The sequence below is a fragment of the Triturus cristatus genome, chromosome 1_2 (genome assembly GCF_964204655.1).
Source record: "Triturus cristatus chromosome 1_2, aTriCri1.1, whole genome shotgun sequence".
Classification (NCBI taxonomy): Eukaryota; Metazoa; Chordata; class Amphibia; order Caudata; family Salamandridae; genus Triturus; species Triturus cristatus.
This window is the reverse complement of record NC_140580.1, coordinates 446918590-446939512: the sequence shown is the minus strand read 5'-3', so window position 1 is coordinate 446939512 and position 20923 is coordinate 446918590. Positions and strand designations below refer to the sequence as shown.

General features: G+C 45.8%; 1 protein-coding gene across 6 annotated transcripts in view; it reads left to right on the top strand.

Annotated features, from left to right (window-relative positions):
• The window catches only part of KIF11 (kinesin family member 11), a 271380-nt gene that overhangs the window by 208401 nt on the left and 42056 nt on the right, over positions 1-20923 (top strand). For all 6 annotated transcript variants that reach the window (XM_085606145.1, XM_085606146.1, XM_085606148.1 and 3 more), the window contains one exon: positions 2850-3129. In XM_085606145.1, coding sequence (XP_085462271.1) covers positions 2850-3129 — 280 coding nt within the window. The remainder of the gene's footprint in view (positions 1-2849; positions 3130-20923) is intronic.

Sequence of the window (20923 nt, the reverse complement as noted above, 5' to 3'; positions counted from 1 at the left end):
TCCTTTAATGCACTCTAACTTTGATCTTTTAACCATACTTTACTTCACTAAGGACTAAATATATTAACCTATACCAATGCTGGTAAACTTATCCAATTCCTGGACCACCAAAGCTCATACACCATGTATTCTCCTGCCAGTTTAGGGCTGAAAACCTATAGCAGTCTTTCAGCACTGCATCTGCGAACAGCGCTGTAGATCCCAAAGGGGTTCTTTCTATGTGGAGTAATCACTCCCATGGACCACCCTTCTGTTAATGATCTTTTGGCACCTTTCATTTGTATGTCAGATTTTTGTTTTATGTTAAGATCATGGATGCAACAACTTTGTCCTGGTCATCCTGCCTACTTTGACCTACCCAGGCAGTTCAAACTTGTACCCAGATAACTAAGTTCTGCTCCTTTTATGCCGTGGACTAGCAATGAATCAAAGTAGCTACCGGTTCTTGTCAACAGTATTCAAGCCCTTTTGAAACAGTACCACTTTCTGACAGATATATCTGCCTTAATGGCTTTCTAGGCACGGCCAGTGAAATACAATCGGCGTGTAGCATTTCTTTGAATTTTAAATGGCTTTGTCCCGGGAGTCAATGGAAAAGCTGTGAAAGCTAAAGGTCAGACACCCACTACATATAGTTTAAGCGTTTATAATCAATAATTGCCATGAATTCGACCACTGTGTCCTTGAGTGGATGTCTTCTGACAGTTTATAATTTCATCTGAACAAGCAACATAAACATTAAGGGATTTAACATACTCACGACTCTATCATGGTAATGTATTTTTTCCAAGCTAAACAGGCAGTAGAATTGTTCCAGATCTGGAACAAGAGACCTCGGAAATTGCTAGACCCTTCCATTTGATTGTAAGAATCTTTAAAGCCTTTGCTTTGATTTTGTACAAAGCAGGTAGAGCCATGGCCAAATTACTTGATCCTTTTGGAGTTTATCAAAGGCTCAGACCTTCGGTAGAGTACACGGTCCCTGCTGTCCAGGTTACCAGTACCAGTGTTCTTTCCCTAAATCTGATCCACAATTGGCCCTTCAAGCCCCCTGTGTAGGAAAGTCTGTTTCTGTTGCAGTAACCCACCCACTTTTTGCCAGACTACTGATGCACTTTGACTTGATGTGCCCTGGGTCCCTGCCAATCAGGTTCCCAGGGCCTGTGTTCTTTCCCCAAAACTAAACCCATTTGGCATCTCTGGCCACAGGTCAGCCCCTGGTAAATGGTACCACAGGTACCCAGGGCAATGTGACCAAAGAAGGCCTCTAAGAGCTGCAGCACTTATTGTGCCACCCTTAGATGTCCTGTACCACTACACACTCACACTGCCTTTGCAGGCTGCGTGTTTCGGTGCAGACCAAAGAAATGAGTCGACATTGCACTCCTGTGTGCCATGCCGACAACCCACTACCCTGGCATAGATCAGTCACAGTAGGAAACTGGCTCTGTATATACTCTACACTAAAAATGAGGTATAGTGTGTATAGAGTCCAGGTGACCCCAGAGGTAGGCAGAGGTTATGGTTAGATAGAACCTTACTCTCTATTTGTGGTAGAGTGGTCGAGCAGTAAGGCAGTATCAGAGGACATTCACACACTCCAGGACTGAACTCTAGACCAATTGTTTTTGTATAAAAAATATACTGTTTTGTTTTTAGAAACAAGCAAGCCTGGCACAGGTAAGCATTAAATACTTTACGGTAATAAGTTGCTGATTGTAGAACAGTTTGAAAATACAATAGAAATTGTACTTAGTTGGATTTACAGGGGATGCAGTAGGTTGAAATAATTAGCAAATACAGTACATTGAAATGAATAAGCTTTTTCAGCAAATTACAGGCAAGTTACTTTTTACTTTATTTTTCTAACTCTGTGCTGGCTACCGAGATTTAGCACTGGGACGTTTCCTGCAAACAGGTAAGTAAATGCGTTTTGGTTATTCGTGCGCTTTTTAAATAACATTTTTAGATTTGAAAACTCCACACTTAGAAACATTATGGAAGAAAATTGCCAATATTATCCTATGGAGGAAAAACAGGTTATCAGTTCAGTTATCGACTGTGGTAGTTAAGGTTCTGGTGTTAGACTCGGGGTGTCCCCTAGGGCCAGAGATTCACTCTTGGCACACCCTCAGCGGTACTAGAGCGGCCAGGTGCAGAGTGTTGAGGCCCAATGTTATCCAATTGGGGATAGTGGCCTCTAGTTGGTGGCTGCTGGCAAGCAGGCCACTGGGTTGTGGGAGGAAAGCTCCTAGGGTTTAGGTACGGGCAAATGGGGAAACCTTTGGTCCCGAAGGCTGGAATTGTAAGTGTTGTACTTATTGTTAAACCGCATTGTTTTCCTCCATAGTATAACATTGAACTGTTCAGAAACTGCAGTGTCTACTTTTTTAAAGTGAAAAGTATTTTTTGTTAAAAATGTACTTATCTCATTGTGAATATCTTGGTCTTAAAATAAAATGCAAACAAAGATTATTTTTTATAAAATTGGTGGGACTCTTCTTTTCGAGTCGTGTATATCCCTTATTGGTCATGTGTGTGCAATAAATGTTTTGCACCTTTCTGTGTTAGTCCTAAGGCTGCTCGCCCATTCTACCACTAATAGAGCACTTTGGGCTTTACATTGAGCCCTGTACACTTTTGGGGAATGCCTGGACTCTGTGCACAGTATAACCACCTAGTGGCCATACCATATGCAGAGACCGCTTCCTACATGTATATTCTCTAGTTTTGGTGTAGCTAGTTTTAAAGGTACTGCCTATTTGTCATATATAATGTTTGCAGATCCTAGCTAAAGTTTAAGCAACTGGCTGTTAATTTTCCGTCATATAATATGCATCTCCCCACAGGCAGTCGTCTGAAGTGGTTGACCGTGCGGACTCGCAACACACGAAGTTTAATTCAAATATGGAAAACCTAGCACAAGAGATCAGGCAGTTAACAGACTCCAGCATTACTACTGTGGAGGATTCTGCCACACGCTGTGTAGAGCTGAGAAGTGGGCTTACATCAGTGTGCCTGGAGACAGAACAGTGGGTTGACCATGCTAGTGCCACAGTTGTCCGTGTGACTGACCAGAACACATCTTTCTTGAACAGCACCAAGACACAGATGCAAAGTTTACTGCAGGTATTTGTGGTTTTGGGCTTCCTCAAACAGGTTGCATGGGTCCTTTCAGTGCTATGAAGCATAAATGTAATGATGAAAAATGTCTTGACAACATTGTAGGTCTGAGTCACGTAAGAGCAGCCCAGTGTGAGGTGTGACAACATGGTTAAGCAAAAGGTCACATGGTCCACCTATGTACACATTTGCTTCGAATATAAACTGATGAATGCAATTGTAGTGCTGTTGTCATAGTTGATGTGACCTGTGTATTCTGCAGTAGATGATTGCTCAGAGATATCAAGGTATCCACTCTAGAGCTAATCTAATTAACAAAATATGCTCTGCTAAATTGAACAGATTTTAGAAAATAGCCCATAATTCTGAACCATTGAGCTTTTACCATAGCCTTGAATTATCTTGATCAGCTACCTTGTCAATGAAGCCTATGGAAGTTTCTTTGCATCTCAGTGGCAGAAATTCTCATCTGTCTCAGTTGCACCAAAGCCTCTGAACTATTTTCTTGATGTAGCTTCTATTGGCTGACCAAAGATCCCATATTTTTTTTTTTTGCTGCAGCTTTTTTTTTTAAAAAAGGCTTGTGCTGCTGCTTCTACCTATTTTGTTTTCAAAAACTGGAACTGCTCAATTTCTGACTATTTTCTGACTATTTTGCCCAAAAGCGGACTCTAAAATTTTCAATGAAATATTCGGCACACAAATCTGTTGTAGCAGTCTGATCACTAGTTTGAATCCTGAACTGTCCTTAAAGTGTTTGTTTAAAGGAAAACAAACACACATTATATGGTTTTAACCAAGCCAAGCATAACGTCCATATAATTCTTTTCTTTGAATGAATACTCCGTGTTGCCCTCTTATGCCCGACCTTGAACGAGACTTGGGCAATCTGTATTACTCTTGCGAAGATCCCAACCTCTTTATTTACTCTGTGTGATCATCTTATGTGCAGCCCTAATACTTTAAAGCAGTACAAGTTTTACATATTAGAAAGGAATCTGTGTGTTTACTGAAGCTTTAGAAGATCTGCTTGATTTACTTTCTTGTTCTACATCTGCAGTCTACAATACGGCAGGCATGTATATCTTTGTCAATGATATGTCTCTGGCTTATCAAAACCTTTATCTTATTGAGCCTGTGGATCACACCCATTGCTGTACTCACAAATGCAATCCGTGAGGTGGGTAGTAATCTGTAAAATTAACACTTGCAGCGTATTTCTGTCTAATTGTCTGCCTTAGGTTGGAGATTAATTTACTTTCTAGGTTTAGACACGGAATAATTTGAGGGCTTTACTTAACTGAAGATCTTCATGTCTTAAGTAATTACTGTAGTTATATGGATAATTTTAGAGAACACTACTATGGGCTCGTATAAGATCCTCACAATCCATGAAATTCACCAACAAACCTCATACTAAGAAACATTATGATTCATACGAAGAGCTAAACATTTGATATTTGCTGGTTATGGGTCAGAATGCATCCACAGTGAGGCTCTTAATCAAACTAGCTTGGATCTTGTGTACCTAGAAGTGACAGATGCTCCCCGCTAGGTTTTTAATTACGTGACTATCCAGTTTTGGGTGTTAGTCTGATTAGAAGCCCGTGAAAAGGTGGTTTGCTCTCCTCTTATGCAGCTGATGTATATTTAGTTTTTGGGACTTAAGTACAACGTTTAGGGTTCAGGCATGGGGTTGTGATTTTTTTTTTTTTTGGAACCGAATGTGCATGATCTAGGTGTGATGGTCTTCTGGACAGTGCCATTTAGACTTTGTCATGGTTTCTTGAACACCCCTCCCCCCCCCCACCCCCCCACTCCCCAAGTTGTTACATAAAGGATTTTTTTATTGACAATTTTGTATACTTCCTGTGAAAGGAGCTTGTGAGTACTTAGAATTCATGTAGTAAATCCGATTTCTCTGTGGGATTGAGTTGATGTATTTAAACGTTTTGAGCAGTCAAAGCCTTACTTGCTCCAAGATTGATACCTCCTTGTTAGGCTCCATCACCGCTTATTTCAGGAGATAATTTACTAATTTTGTGGCTGTGAGCCAGAACTCCAAAAGGTGGCTTGGATTGGAAGAAGTTTTGCATTTGTCCCTGGGTGAGGATGGTCCTTTGAGGACCTGATGATGTGCCACATTGCTGCAAAATCCCAAGTACAGTAAATGCTAGACACAGAATACACCTGCTCCCACATGTGGTCCAGCTACATTAGCTCAGGGCTCACTTGGAGTAGTACATCAGAACTCGGATGTGATTCTGGTGGCGGCATCTGTATTGGTTAGCAAACTGGATACCGGGGGGGGGGGGAGTCCTTTGGCGCATTAGTAGCCAGGACTTCATTAAGAGTGAAGAGAAGCGCTACAGAGGGTGAAGTGGCACAGTGGATCTGACATGGGGCTAGCTTTCAATACCAGACTGCTTGATGGACTGCTAAGTAAATGCAAAAAGGGTGGCATTTAAGTGGCTGAGGCCAGCAATGGCGTTGGCCAAGTAAACAGGTCTCACCTCACATATGTGAGAACTATTGACTTTGTGTGTGTGCTTTTTTTTTTAATCCATGTTATACAGCAGCACAGCTATTGTGCATCATGGTTACAAGTAAATGTAAAAATTAATACACTAAAGCAGTAGGACCCATTCAATGCTAACTGCATCATTGCGCTTTTTATTTTTTATTTTAAACCATGCTGCTGTACAACATGGCTAATAAAGTAAAATAAATGTCAACCAATAGGTCTCTCATATGCAACACCTTTTGGCTTTGCCATTGGTTAGTTCCCATTGCATTCTGGTACTTGTAGTCTTCCTGTCTAATTATACTTCTGGGGCTACAAATTCCAAGTGATGTGAAGGAACAGGCTTGGCTGAAGCTCTCACACCTGACATGGACACCCTGACACTGTAGTAGACCTTATAGGAAGCATCCATTATCTACACAAGTACTTTAAAAGATTCACTACCCGAAGTGGGGTACAAATACAAACCTTACTTGTAGAATAAGCCATAATACCTGTCTCAGTCTGACGTTTAACGGGGCCTTTGAAGAAAATCTTCTGGACACAGGTCAGCCCTACCAAAGGGATATTTTTTGAAGACCCAACACATAGTCTGGTTGGGGAAGGGTTTTACCATTTGTTATGTGGCTGACTGACCAACCCCTCAACTCTCCAATATCCGCCTTCTGTGAATATCCTAACTTCCCTTTAGCTCATCTCACTTGTGCCCATAAAAAGGGATTCTCCAGGCAGCCAGTAGAATCCCAGAAGAGCAGTGTCCATGCCACATTTTCAAAAGAAGCACGGACTACAACAGAATGTGTATTTGGAGCCTATATTCATACTAAATTCAGAGGTACTCATTTTATCACCCTTGAGTGAATGAAACACTGAATGCTCCTGTCATGATTTAAACCAGACTATGGAGTCAAGTAGGCTTATTGGTATATCCCACTATCTTCTGGAGTACAGTGTAGAGCAACTGTATATCAATTTATCTTATGTGGATATCCTGAAAGTATGCTATGGTCTGGTTCTTCTGAGGTCTGCAGTGGCCAGCAGCAGGGCGGAGCATTAGTACCATACTATCTCCCTCACCTGTGCTACAAGCCACCTGGGGGGGGGGGGGGGGGGCGCTACCTTTTGTTTTGAGCATCCCTGTAGGACTTTGATTTATGGCCATATCTCACCTTAGACTTTATCCTTTTTTTTGGTGGGGCAACCTATCTTAGTTGGATATTCTGCATACCCTGTATCCAGGTCTTTTACTGAAAGGCATATAAACCTGTCCCACTGACTCACACAAGACAAATGTAATACTGCAGAGCTACACACACCTCTGCAGGTCAACAGAGGTCATCAGCCCCAGGTACCAGGAGGTCCACAGGGAAATTCAGCTACAGGCAACCGGACACTCGTTGAAAGTAAATCACGAACAGTGCTTCACTAAGCACTGGTGCTGAAAGGGGCCCTTCGCCGTTTAACCCACATCCACCCAGAAAGAATAAGTGCAACATATAATATACTGCACAGCACAATGTGTTCGAAGGGTGAAGGTTGGCAATAGGTGAGAGAACAAAATAAATGTTACTATGACTAAATTATGTCTGCCAGAGTGGATCTCTGCATCTGCAGATAGGAGGAGCTCATTGATCATTTATTTGGTTACAATGAGTATCTCAAAAGGAGGCCATTACTGAGCCCACCTGTTCTTCCCCACAGCTTCCTCACCCTCTGCTACACTCACTGAAAGCAGACCAATCCTCTGCGAACTGCTGGTGGAACGTGGGACCTCACGACCTAAAGGAGACTCTCTAAATCCTATTGCATATACATGTATGCAATGAGTTTTTCTCTCAATAGGGAATCATTACAGCGTAAAAATGCACTATTTGCTGACATTGCTGTTTAAACAATCTGAAAAGTACTTACCCAATTGCAAAGTTCTTGGTGTTGAAATATATAAAAATGTGTTGTTTTTCTAAGTTGATCTTGAGTTTCTTCTAGAATATGTGGTTCATTTATTGACTCAGTGTGTTAAACAAATGCATTAATACTACCCTCTAAGCCTAAACTGCTTGCCCACACTGCCACAAGAGAGCATTTGGGGCTAATTTAAACTCTATAAGCCAATTAGGGTTGTCTGGACTTTGTATTTGTGTACCTCATTTTGGTACACTAAATAAAAAGCCAGCTTTCTACAGTGGGTCATAAGCAGCTGAGCATGGGCTACTGAGTAGGCAACGGTGGACAGTAAGAATTCTGGGAAATCTTTAATGCAGACAAAAAGCGTGACTTGACCGAGGACTGGGGATCACGGTAACCAATGTGATATCGTTTCTCTGAGTCTTGAAAAGTAAGCCCCTCGTGACAAGGACATCTATGCCCCCATGACCCTGGCAACATAGAGTACTCTGCCCACAGAAAAGGAGTAACTTGTCCCTGCTGAAAGGCACTCAATAATTCTAAAAACGGATAGGAGCAGCCTGTCCTTTGTGGACCTGGGCGATGCGCCTCAGGACTACATCAGCCTGACCCTAATGACCGGAAATCGGAATCTTCTCCCTTAAGGACGACTAGGACCACAAGTCTCTTGCTTGATCTACAGTTATAAAAACACACTTCTGTGATCTCCCCAAGAGTTGACTCTCTCCGTCAGGGCAATGTTTCAGACCTGGGTCTTTCTCTAGCAAATGATTAGGAACCAGACAATAGCACCCAAAATGCTCTCGGATGGAAAAGGACTATGTTGGACTAGAAATGTGCATAGATTATATGAAGACAACATTATTGCAATTAGTTTTTTTGGCTATGAAATCTCACCACCTCATTCCTTTTGCACTAGCCGTGGAGGCCCCTGAAGGCTCTCTGAGCCGGTTTCACACCTGAGTGAGACCACAAGTGTGATCATACAGCACATGCGACCAACCATGACGTAACCGCCTGCGTAACCTTTAGCTACTTGTGGAGTAGTCTTTCTACGAAGGAAATGGAATACTCTTGTTCACAAAGTGCTTCAAGTAGGTAGAGGGCTACTTCCCATTTACTAATCGGCAGACCCCAGTGTCATGGCACAGGTTACATTAACTGAAGCAAATGGGGAGGGGCTATCTGTAAATCAAAAACCTTTTTATTGTCTCACCGCTACGTTAAAGGATTTTTTTTGTTAAAGTTAGCACACCGTGCTAGAAGCCATAGCATATTCGCTCATGAAAATTGTTCCGCCAATTTAATATTTCCTGTGAGTGAAGTAAACCAAAGTGAAAATTAGCAATGATGGATAGAGGGGGCAAGTGAGGAGGGGCAAGCAGCAATGAGTGGGGGACGGGTCAGAGAAAGAAACAACGTCTGACACTTGATCTCGGTCTTTGAATGCACAGCAAATGTGACGAGATGAGAACAAGAATCATAGCCCTGTTTACAAAAGAGCTTGAGTAAAGTGCTCTTAGACAAAAAAAGTTCCTAAAGCAGTTACTAAAATGTCAAGTATAAGGCTACAAGTTATGAGGCAGAGCTCTGTGGGAGTAAACCTACGAAAAGGAGGGAGAAATAGGAAAGATTAACCACTTGGAAACAAGGCTTTTTAAATGAAACTGGAAGAAACAAAAAGCAATGGACGGGCTGGAAGTCCACAAAACGTATACAAGATATCTACGAGGGACAGCGCAAGCGATTTCTAGGCAAGTCCTAATAAAGGGAAGATTAGGTTTTGCCATTGGTTAAAATTGTAGTCTATTTAGAAGTTTATAACTGCCCTTCCAGTTTTAGGCCTCAGAATAATGCTACCAGACCTGCAGGTCTAGTGAATTGAATAATCTACTTGACCGAACTGTAATGTGCTTGACCCATACATTCATCCCAAACTGTGTGATCCCAAGCAAATATTTTATTTCAGCCATCTTTTTCTTCATTTTCATATACAAGAGCACGTTTAAATAGGAGTTTCACATGTCTGCAGTAGAAACAACTTATGTTTGATCTAATGGACTAAACCTTTGTTCCATGTATAATCCAAGTTTAACTCGCATGTAGCGTACAAATAACCACTTACTTGCCTCTTTGTTCACTAATAGCATGCCATTAGGGTGGGAACAGGAATGTTTTTCAGTTCATATTTAAAAACTGTCACTTTTAATACATTTATTACTAAAGCATGATGTAATAGCTCTCATTTACACAGACATTTTCCATTGAAATGGCCGCAAACTTTCCCCCAGCCATGTAATATTTATTTCCAATCACCAAGTAAAGTGTGCTTTGTGTTGATCCTATTAAAATCTTTCATTCAATCTCTCTTCAGAAGTCAAAGTGCTTTCCTAGCTACTGAAATATATTTGGAAATATTTGTAAAATTTATTTACAAGCGATTCAAATGTTGTGTACCCAGCACAATTGGTAAAGTTCACTTTACAAAATCCTCTAACTTTAGAGTCGGGTAAATACCGATCTGCAGGATAAAATAAGCGCATTCAGCTCAAATCTGCCCAACTCACCTTCAGAGGCTTGTGTGCCTGCCGTGAGGGGAACGGCCATCGGCCCAACACAGCGAATCCCGCCACAGCCGTGAGGGGAACGGCCTCTTCCAGCCGAGCTCAACTACAGTTCCCAGCATCCCCCGCAGTGGGCGCTTGCGACGACATCACCAGGCAGCGCCGCGGGGGTACATAAGACCAGCTGTTGCCCCGCAGCGCGGGACGTGTGCGGGCAGCGCCCGGGCAAAGCCTGGGCCAAGGGCGGGCCCGTCCTTGCCCGTCGAGGACCGTTCGAGGCCGGGCTGGGCACCTTCTCTGACATCTGTCGCAGGACCCCTGACCTGTAAGTGCTGCTGGTGGTGTGGCTGCGTGGCTATGCTATTTACCTTTATGCATTTGTTTACCCCCGGTGCAGCATCGTTTATTTCTCCTCTATAAAACCCCTAGGCGTCCTTGTGTTATTCCTGCCTCTGTGCTACTTGACTCATTCAGACCTGGTTATACTACCTGGCATTGCCCCATAGGATATAAGCTGTTATTACCTGTGGGCTGATAGGGGTTGCAGAGAAGCCTGTCGCGGGCCAGTGGCTCTTATTGGGACCTCTTGAACTATCCTACCCGTGTTCTTCCCCAACCGCCCTGTGTGCTGTTGCTGTATTTCCCTCCCGCCGCCGCTTTTCAAACATATTGCGGCCGCTGTGTGGAGGACTCCATCTCTTAGGCATCGAAGCACCGGAAGGCGGTCCCTGACACTTTTGTTGATGTACCTGGAAGCTCGCTAAATCCTTACTTGTCTCCCGCGTTGCGGGAACAGCGTGCGGGCAGCGGGCAAAGGGCGGGCCCCCTGTGGCCCAATTAGATCGGACTGGGCCAGGGACCTTAGTTGTGCGCCCACTACAGACATCAGAACTATAAACTCTTTGACTTCCTATTGCCATACTTGTACTATCTAAGGGGTGACTATATTGTTGATACAATTTATCTGTAAGCTATCACATTTCGCCCATACGAAGTCTAGATCTTATAGGGGAACAGCACCATCCTAAAACCCACAGTAGCATTAAGTGGGAACAATATGAGTAAGATCAAGTGCACACCAATGGCAACTCGCTCAATCTCCAGGAAAAAGGCCCAGGTTAACACACCACTCCCTAGTATTACTGCTATAGACGGGATGCTTCAAAGGACCATAGGAGTTGTGGTCAACGCGATTGAGAATACCGAAAGGCGCCTCTCATTACCCCCAAGTATGTGTCTATCGACCCAACCGACTGAGGGCATAAATATTGGTGCAGATACCTCCATTGTTACCGCATACTCACAGGATTCCATTCTTATGGGCTCATTTGCTGGTTTCCCAATAACAGAGACAAATCAGACAATGCCCTTACAACAAACTCCCCCCCCCCCCCCCTCCCCCCCCCACCCCCCCTGAGTTTATAAGCCGGGAAAGTAGGCTGTCAGTGACTCCAAACACTCAGATGAACATAGAATCTTCACCACTTATTAACATCCCAGAAGGCGAGGTAGGGACGGATGTCTGCATCATTAATGAAGATAGTAACGCACCTGACAAAGCTAACCCCACATATAATCATCTGAGGGAGAAAGGGCGTACAGACAAGCTGGAACCCAAAAGAAAGGTGAGGGCTGCTAACAAATCAAGGGTAAAATCAAAAGCTGCAAGGCCCAAACATGGATCAGGGCAGGGTAGAAATGTGAGCCCTGTGTTAAGAATCACCAATAGGGCAACACAACCTATAATACACACAGATCAACCACAGAAAACAGCTACTCAGGGAAACACATGTCACGAAACTGTTGATACTGTTTTTTGTAACCAGGAAAGTATTAATATTTTTTTTATGGAGAACTTAATGTCTAGAATGGAACAGTTAATGAAGTCGCTCATGCTTCCTGTGAATGAAAGGGTAAAAATAATAGGGGAAAGGCTGGAGAAAATTGAAAAAGCCCAACAGCAAAATAATGAAATCATGTCAATTTGCCAAGGCTTTTCAAACACCGAGCCAAAATAATATTAATGATAAGCCAGGGCACTCACGGAATAATGAGAACAGTCTGAGAGATGCGTCGGGCACTAGCAAGCATACTCAATTACCCCAGCGACTCACATCTTTAAACAATGGGCATAAGGAGTCGCTAACAGCCCCTCAAAAGAGTTTGGATGGGGCTAAAGAAGCGCCGTCTCTCCCTAGTGCACAGATTGGAGATCTAGGTATAGAGTGCACCACTGGGAAGGATGGGAGTAAGTGGGCAGCCAAGGGATCATGCGGTAACAACAGTAACAGCAATGCCACTCAGGAACAACCCGAGAGACTAAGGCCACTCAGTAAGCGCGCATGTGTCGATCTACCACCAGAATCGCACCCTTTCACCGTAGTCATGATAGGAGTACCAACTTTAAGAGGGGGCAAGTCAGAAAACCACATTGAACTGAAGAATAAGGTTAGCCATTGGCTATCTCAACATATGCCTATTCCCCCATATTTAAACGGTCAAATACTTCATGTTAGAAGATTAAATTGGGTGCGATAGAGACAAAAGGATTATGAAGGTGACTGTATTATAAAATTCAAAGACAGACGTTTAGTAAATGATATTAGTGGGTGGAGGGAGGGTGGTTTGGAGAGTAGAATTCAAACAGTGGATCTTACCTATTTTTACCCACCCTCCCCGCTTGCCCAAAGAAACTTGTCTCGCAATTTTATTCATGGAAACAGGCACTTCGATTATTACGATAATCAACATATGGCTCAGTCACCCACGCCCTGAACCCATATACGAAGATAGGCATTTTGACTATTATGACAATCGATACAGGATACCCATTTACAATCGTTTTGATGCATTTAATTTTCAAGGTTTAGAGGGTGTGGATTGACCTTTTGAAGAGATTATGACACTACCAATTTCTAATCCACTTGAACTAAAAGGTAGTGTAATAATCAAAGAACAGGCCCAGGTAACCTTGAACCCAGTAGATGAGTGGCTGGCCAGCCCCAATTCATTGTCCGTAAATACTTTCGGAGACCAGGACAATATTAAGAAACACCCAGAGCAACCGGTGGCCGCCAATGAATCATCGATTAACAAAAAACCACTTAAAGATTTATCCCCATATATGTGTGAACCTATAAAATTCCCAATAATAGACCAGAATAAAGTCTATGATTTAAAAATACTTAGTTGGAACGTCGCCGGCCTTCAACCCAGACTAAAGGATAAAGACTGGGTGGAGTTAATTACAAGGTACGACATAATTATGTTCCAAGAAACTTGGGCATCATATAATCTGCACATCAATGGGTTCCACTGTTATAACATACCAGCGCGTAAATTGCAACATGGTCGGGCTGTTGGTGGGTTGTTTGTTGGTCTCAGTATAATGGCCGGGGGAAATCATAGGGCCATCGAGACTGATAATGTCAACATACAGGCCATTGAGTATAAGCGGAAAAACCCCTTTGTTTTAATAAATTTTTATAACAATGATTTTATAACCGTCCCAAATAAGAATTTTATAGCACTGTCTAATTTCATTTCCAAATTAGTTGATAGATGGGGGAAAATTGCTGGGCCCGAAATTGTTGTGGCTGGGGATTTTAATGCTCAGCTCCCAAGAAATGTATGGCCGGTAGAACAGCGAAAGGGACATCTTGCCAATCAAAGGGGTCAGGAACTGAGAGCTCTTAGATGACCATATCCTCAGTAATATAATGGATCATGGACCAAAATTATCGCAGCAGCAGGTACCCACACACAGAGGACTAGCTAGTACCTCTACTATTGATTTAATTTTTGTCTCCCCTGGTATGGCTGATCGCATAACGGAAACTGATACGGTAGTTACTGACTTTGGGGATCACCACCCTGTATCTAACATTTAAACTGGCACCAAAACCGGTTTACAGTTCAATGCAGGGAGCAAAAGATCTAAGTGTAACCACTGATAAATTGCGGTTAAAATGGAAAGGCTTAGATAAAGCAGGAATCATGGGATCTTTGTTAGGGGAAAATCAGCACTGCATAGATTTTTGCCTAGACCAAACAACTAGTGGCCAGCTAATTATAACACATTTTAGTAAAATATGTGCCACAGTTAGGACTATGCTGATGTTCCAAGCCCCTCAGAGCCTTAAAGACCCCAGGTGGTTCGACCACAGCTGTTCCGTGGCAAATAGGAACTTACGCAAGACACTCACAGAACTTCCTAGAGTTGGAGCAAAAGTAAGTGCAGCAAGGACGGCCTATAAATTAGCCCTAGAGAAAAGGAGATCTACGCTCCTGGGCGAACGCTGGGAAGCATTGGCTCTGACCGCAGGAAGGAAATCGAATAATTTATTCTGGCCAGCAGTAAAAGAACTCCGGAATATGGGCCAACAATTCACTCCAATTAGTTGTACCATTTCCGCTAGTTCCTGGGAACTACATTTCTCTAAAATTTATGCTGCCCCGGTAAAAGGCCCAATTACTAACATCCCTGAGAACCTCTGCCAATTTAAAGATAACTATGGGAGAAGTGGAGGAGGCAATAGCCCAGAGTCTTAGCAATAAGGCCCCTGGCCCAGATGGACTTCCGATAGACCTCATCAAATGGCAACCTGATTTTTGGGCACCCATATTGGTGAATGTTTTTAATAGTCAGCTCGAATCAACAATGCCTGATACAAGGATTACTAGCATAATAGTCCCAATCCTATAAATTATAGACCAATCTCATTGTTAGACAATACACTGAAAATATTAGGTCGTGTTATCTACAATAGATTAATTACATGGACAGAGGAAACTGGGATATCATCCCCCTGCCAATTAGTATTTAGATCAAGGGTCTTAAATTAATTATTGATAAATACAACATTGCCCGCTCTGCACCTATTTATTTAGCTTTTATGGATTTGTCATCCGCCTTTGATTTGGTTAATCGGTCCAAACTTTGGACTATTTTATTAGAGTATGGTTTGGATATCTCCCTGGTCCACTTTTTAGCTTTTTTACACATGGACCTAAAGTCCAGAGTGAGAATAGGCGTTGGTGGGGAACTGTCTGGACCCATTGAAATCGGAAGAGGAGTCAGACAGGAGTGCGTTTTAGCACCCCTGCTTTTTACTATTTATATAAATGGGCTTAGTAATTATCTTGCTAAGTTTAAACCAGACGTACCCTTAATAAATGGCAAAGCCATACCCACTCTTCTGTACGCAGACGACGCGGTGTTAATGGGCCGTACGCCAAACTCGCTTCGTTCTTTGGTTCTTAATTTCACAACATTTATGGATGACCTGGACTTACGAGTCAATTTAAAAAAATCTTTTATAATGGCATGTGGTCCAGGCAAAAGAAAACTGAGCCCCATACAGGTCGGGGGAGAAAAACTTATTGCAACCAATATCTTCCCGTACTTTTTTTTTTTTTTGATTTCCAAAACCTTTATTGTTCCATCGAAGAGTACACCGCTATTCAGCCAACAACCCGGAGGCAGGCAGCTAGTATACGAGGCGGAACTCCGCCCAAGCATTTGAGGTCGTACTTTCAAACAGCAATACAGCATTTTACAATGGAACAAACAAAACAAAACTAAGAGAGCCCGAGTCGAAGGAAAGCAAACAGTAAATGATCGAAATGACATAATCATCTTCACGCTGCGCCCACAGCCCGCCCAGCCAGAGCAAACGACAGACAAACCCCCTCAGAGAGCGAACCCCATATCCCAGATCACTTATGCCAGGCGGATCACCACTTACAGCACACCACAATCGGACTCCAACCTCGCCACGTCATTTAAGCCACGATCAGCCCGCTTGGTCATCTTCCAACGCCGTCGTACTAGCCAACCAATCCACCAGTGGCTGCCAGATATCTACAGGCCGCGAGCGCTGCGGCAGCTGGTCCCAGTATGAGGTCAGCTGCTCCCTACAGTGCACCGCCGATCTTATCCAGGCCTTCACGTTTGGCGGCATCGCCTTCTTCCAGTGTAGCGCCACCTGACGCTTGGCAAGTAATAATAAAATGGCTACAAGCCTACGTGAGGCCTTAGGCACATTTCTAACGAATCCCAGGAGGGCCACAAGTGGGTCCGGCTCCAGTGCCATCCCCGCGATCTGCCCCACGGTATTGAAGACTGCAATCCAGAAGTCGCGTATGGGGCCGCACACCCATACAAGGTGATAGAACGCGGCATCCTTCTCACCGCATCTCCAACAGTGCGCATCAGCCCGCAGACCCATCCTACACAATTGAATGGGCGTACGGTAAGTCCGGTGCAGATAGTTGAAATGTACCAACCGCAGCCTATAATTAGGGGATAGGTTTTCAAGTTGGGAGCAACAGTACTCCCACTGCTTCTCGGTAATGGATATACCCGCTTCATGTTCCCACGCGGATCTAGAGTCAGTGTGCACAACCGGAGCCGTGTTTTGAGTAGCTCTATAGATCCGTGTGATCAGTTTGCGCGCGGAGGAGTTCGAAAGTACGTCCTCCAAGGCCGCAATCGTCGGCGGAGCCTCTGGAAACATGGGGTACCTGCCCTTGCAGGCAGACCGCAGTTGATAATAGAGAAGAAGCTCCGAGGCCGTCGGTTCCGGCGCTGCCGCCATGTCCCGCACTGTAAGGAAGGTATCGTCCGGGTACAAGTCTCCCGCCACCTTCAGGCCGCAGGCCTGCGCCCGCCGCACCACCGCCGCGTCCGTCAATGGCCCCAGTAGTGGATTATCCGCGAGGGGCATACTCGGCGCATATAAGTCATCAACGCCTGCACGTTTAGCAATGCTTGACCAGGCCCAGCGTACCATTTCAACAGTGTCAATGTCGTCTCTGGAGCGTCTGTATCTCTGATATACCGCTGCACGAAGGGGGCAGGGGGCCGCAACATCCATCTCGATAGCCACGTGCGGCTGGTAAGGAATCGGGTGCTGCCAGTAGTGCAGGTATTGGGCCTGAGCACAGTACGCATATAGCTCCATGTCCGGGGCCGCGAGTCCCCCTTGACGGAAGGGAAGTGTGAGGAGGTTCCAGGCCACTCTGGGCTGCTTACCCGCCCAGACCAGTTCAATCAAGGCGGAGCGGAGCCGGCGAAAGAACGACTTAGTGAGTGGCACGGGGATGTTTACGAATAAGTAAAGAAACTTAGGAACGACCACCATTTTAGCAATTGCTATGCGGCCCATCAGAGATAGCGGCAGCGCCTTCCAGCGCTTCACTTTGCACTCCAGCCATTCCACGGCCACCCCAAAATTGGCCAGCCATATGTCCTGTACCGATCGGCTAAACCGTATGCCCAGGTATTTAATCTCATCAGTGACCCAGTCAATCGGGAATTCCGTGTGACATTGACTCGTACCGTCCGTCAGCGGGAACATCGCCGACTTCGACCAGTTGATATCGATACCCGTGAGGCCGCTATACCTTGTCACCTCACGCATCAGTGGGTCGAAGTTTTCCGATGGATTCATCATATATATGGTTGTCGTCGGCGTACATAGAGACCAGCAGGCCACGCGACGTGAAGCCGATACTGCGATGAGTGTGGTGTTGGCGCAAACGAGCCGCCAGCGGCTCCGTCGCAATAGCGAACAGCAATGGCGACAAGGGGCAGCCCTGCCGAGTCCCTCTTGTTATGGGGATCGGGGCAGACGTCTGACCATTAACCCGCACCCTAGCCGTCGGGTGGTTATAGAGTATTCCAATACGCCTGGCAAAGGAGGGGCTGAACCCCATGCGAGTGAATAACGCCCGTAGGAATTTCCACTCCAGTGAGTCGAACGCCTTAGTGGCGTCAAGCAATGCGGCCGCGGCTTGTACCTTGGGATCCAAATAATGCAGGAGCCCAAACAGCACTCTAAGATTGTGGGAAGTGGACCGCCCCATCACAAAGCCCGACTGATCGGACAACGCTATCTGAGGCAGCATAAGTTTCAGGCGGTCAGCGAGTAATTTCGCGTAGATTTTGGCGTCAAGATTAATTAGCGAGAGTGGGCGATATGAGTCCGGGGTAACAGGATTCTTGCCAGGTTTAAGCAGCGTAATGATAAGGGCCTCTCATCGAGGCAGGGAGGATGCCAACCTCCATCGCTTCCTCAAAAACTTTATGCAATCGCGGGACCAGTAGGTCTGCGTATTCCTTGTAGAAGGCTGCCGTCAGCCCGTCGGGGCCTGGTGCCTTGCTGAGCGGCATAGCGGCTATGACCGCTCGAATGTCCTCCTGCGTGAAGGGGAGGTCCATATATTGTCGGGCATTATTACTGAACCCCGCAAGAGCCATGGTGTCCAGGTAATCACTAATAATAGTGTCGTCAGGGGACACCTTAGAGGTGTACAAGTCCTTATAGTAGTCTGTAATCACCGTCAGTATAGCCGGAGGATCTCGAATCACTACACCCCCCGACTCCTGTAGCTCAAGAATATGCTCCGACCCACGTGGCGGGCGCAGCATATTTGCTAGTGTTCGGCCAGCTCGATCACCCTCTCCATAACGTCTGGCCTGAGAATCTTTGGACAAGAACCTGACCTCCCTCTCAGCCTCCTCTTGATACTCGGTCAGTTTCGTCCTGAAGTCTGCACTCGCACCACCAGAAGGGGCCGCCACCATCGCAGCTTCAAGCTGAGCCAGTTCAGATTCCAACCTACCGAGAGTAGCTCTAATGGAGCGCAGAACCCCAGTTTTGAGCGCCATGCAGTGACCCCTTGTCACAGCTTTACAGGCCTCCCAGAGCACGCCGGGTGGATCCACTGAGCCCTCGTTGAGTGCGAAGTATTCCTCCAGTTTTTCCCGCAAAGAGTGCTGGAAGACCTGGTCGCGCAGAGCCCGGGATGGGAACCTCCAACTAAACGGCTGAATGTACTGCGGCGGGGTGGATAGCGTTAAGCAAACCGGGGCATGATCAGAAAGAGACCGCGGCAAGTGAGTCACCTCTAACACCGATGAGTGCAGATCTCTGGACAGTAGCCAGAAGTCCAATCTGGACCAGGCCGCACGATGAGCTGTGATACACGTACCGGCGCGGGCCTCAGGGTGCAGTGTCCTCCAGGAGTCCACCAGCCCTGCCTCTTGCATAATATGGCCAAGCGCCTCCGACGCCCTAGGGTGATGTTCCCGAGTGGTGCCCTGCCTATCTGTAGTATCTGACAGTACCACATTATAGTCTCCTCCCCACAGTATCGCAGCAGGTCCACAGTTCCGCACCCTATGCCACAATCCCTCGTAGAAATCTGGATTGTCGTCATTCGGGCCATACACATTCACCAGAATCACTCTCGCGCCGCACAGCGAACCTACCAACAGAACATACCTGCCCCCCACGTCCCTGATTTCCTCATGCGTCCTCCAGTGAAGCCCTTTTCTGATAAGTATCGCCACCCCTCTAGAGTAGTTAGAATAGTGAGCGTGAACTACCTCACCCCATCGGTTGTGTCTGAGCAGCTGCGCAGCATTGTCCGTCAGGTGCGTCTCCTGCAGAAGGCAAATGTCCGCACCTTTCCTAATCAGAAAGGCCTGTATCAGTCTCACTTTCCGTCTATCATTCATGCCCCGTACATTCCAGGTAATACACTTTATGCTATTCACAGCACCTGGCGTGTTAACAGAGTTCGGGCAAGCGTACACCTACCCCCCAGTCACCCGGCCAAGTCTCGCCAAATCTCGAAGCAAGCATTTCCAGTCCAGCGGGTCTCAATATATGAGGGCGGCAATGCCACAGCAATCTGTACGCCCGCCGACAAGGCAGGGAACCTCCACTCGGCTCCAAGCATGGAAATAAAACTCGAGCAGGCCACGGACCTGGTCCTCGTTGCATCGATTCCTGCAGCCCGTCCCTGACAGACAGCACACATCCCACCCGGCCAACTGGGCAGCCTGCACGGTAAATGCCAGAACACCTCTTGCTGGGTGACTGTCGACATGACAGCGCGCAGTGCACAACGTGCGATTCAATAGCAGTTTTCGCCTCCTCCGACCCGGCTCTGAAACTTAAATAAAACACAACAAAAACCCCCAACCACAGCCAAACCCCTAACCCTCCCGCTCCAACCTCCTAATCAGGTTGTGCAATGACCTCCCTGGACCCCCTCCCAACTACAACAACTGTAACTACAGTCTCTAGATATGAACAATGAATGGGAATCATCCCTTGAGGTACGCAGGTTGGCCACCCACAAGCCCTGTACTTGTGACAGGGCGATCGAGCGCGAGACTAGTGTACCAGCTCAAGGACCTTCCCCCCCCCAATCCCGCAGCCCTGCTCAGCTCCCTCATAGCATCTGAAGTTGGAACTCCAGGGAATTAAACATTCTCTTTATGGCCCAGCACAGCGCAGACAGGCAACACCCAGCGATTTAGCAAGAAGTATACAGGAGTATTCATTCAACATCACTTAGCCTGTCCCGCTGGTCCGGGTCAACTGCAGGTGTCTGAGCCTTTTGGTCCTTTAACAGTTGTTTGGCATATTTCATAGCCGCCTTCGCGTCAACAAAGAAGGACGGCTTACCGGGACCTTGGACCCGGAGTTTAGCAGGGTAGATGAGGGAGTATTTGGTGCCCGCCTGTTGAAATAGTTTCTTCGCCGGCAAAAACTCCCTTCGAGCGGCTTGAACCTGCATCGTATAGTCCGGATATAGTGCAATGTGGTTGCCCTTGTACTGCAAGTCTGATATGTCTCTTGCCATTCGTAAGATCACGTCCCGGTCCCTATAATTCAAGATACGTGCAATAATAGGCCGGGGCGGTGCACCGGGTTTAGGCCTGGGCCCCAGTGATCTGTGAGCCCTCTCGACCAGGAACATCGGAGACAATCCCGACCCAAACAGATCC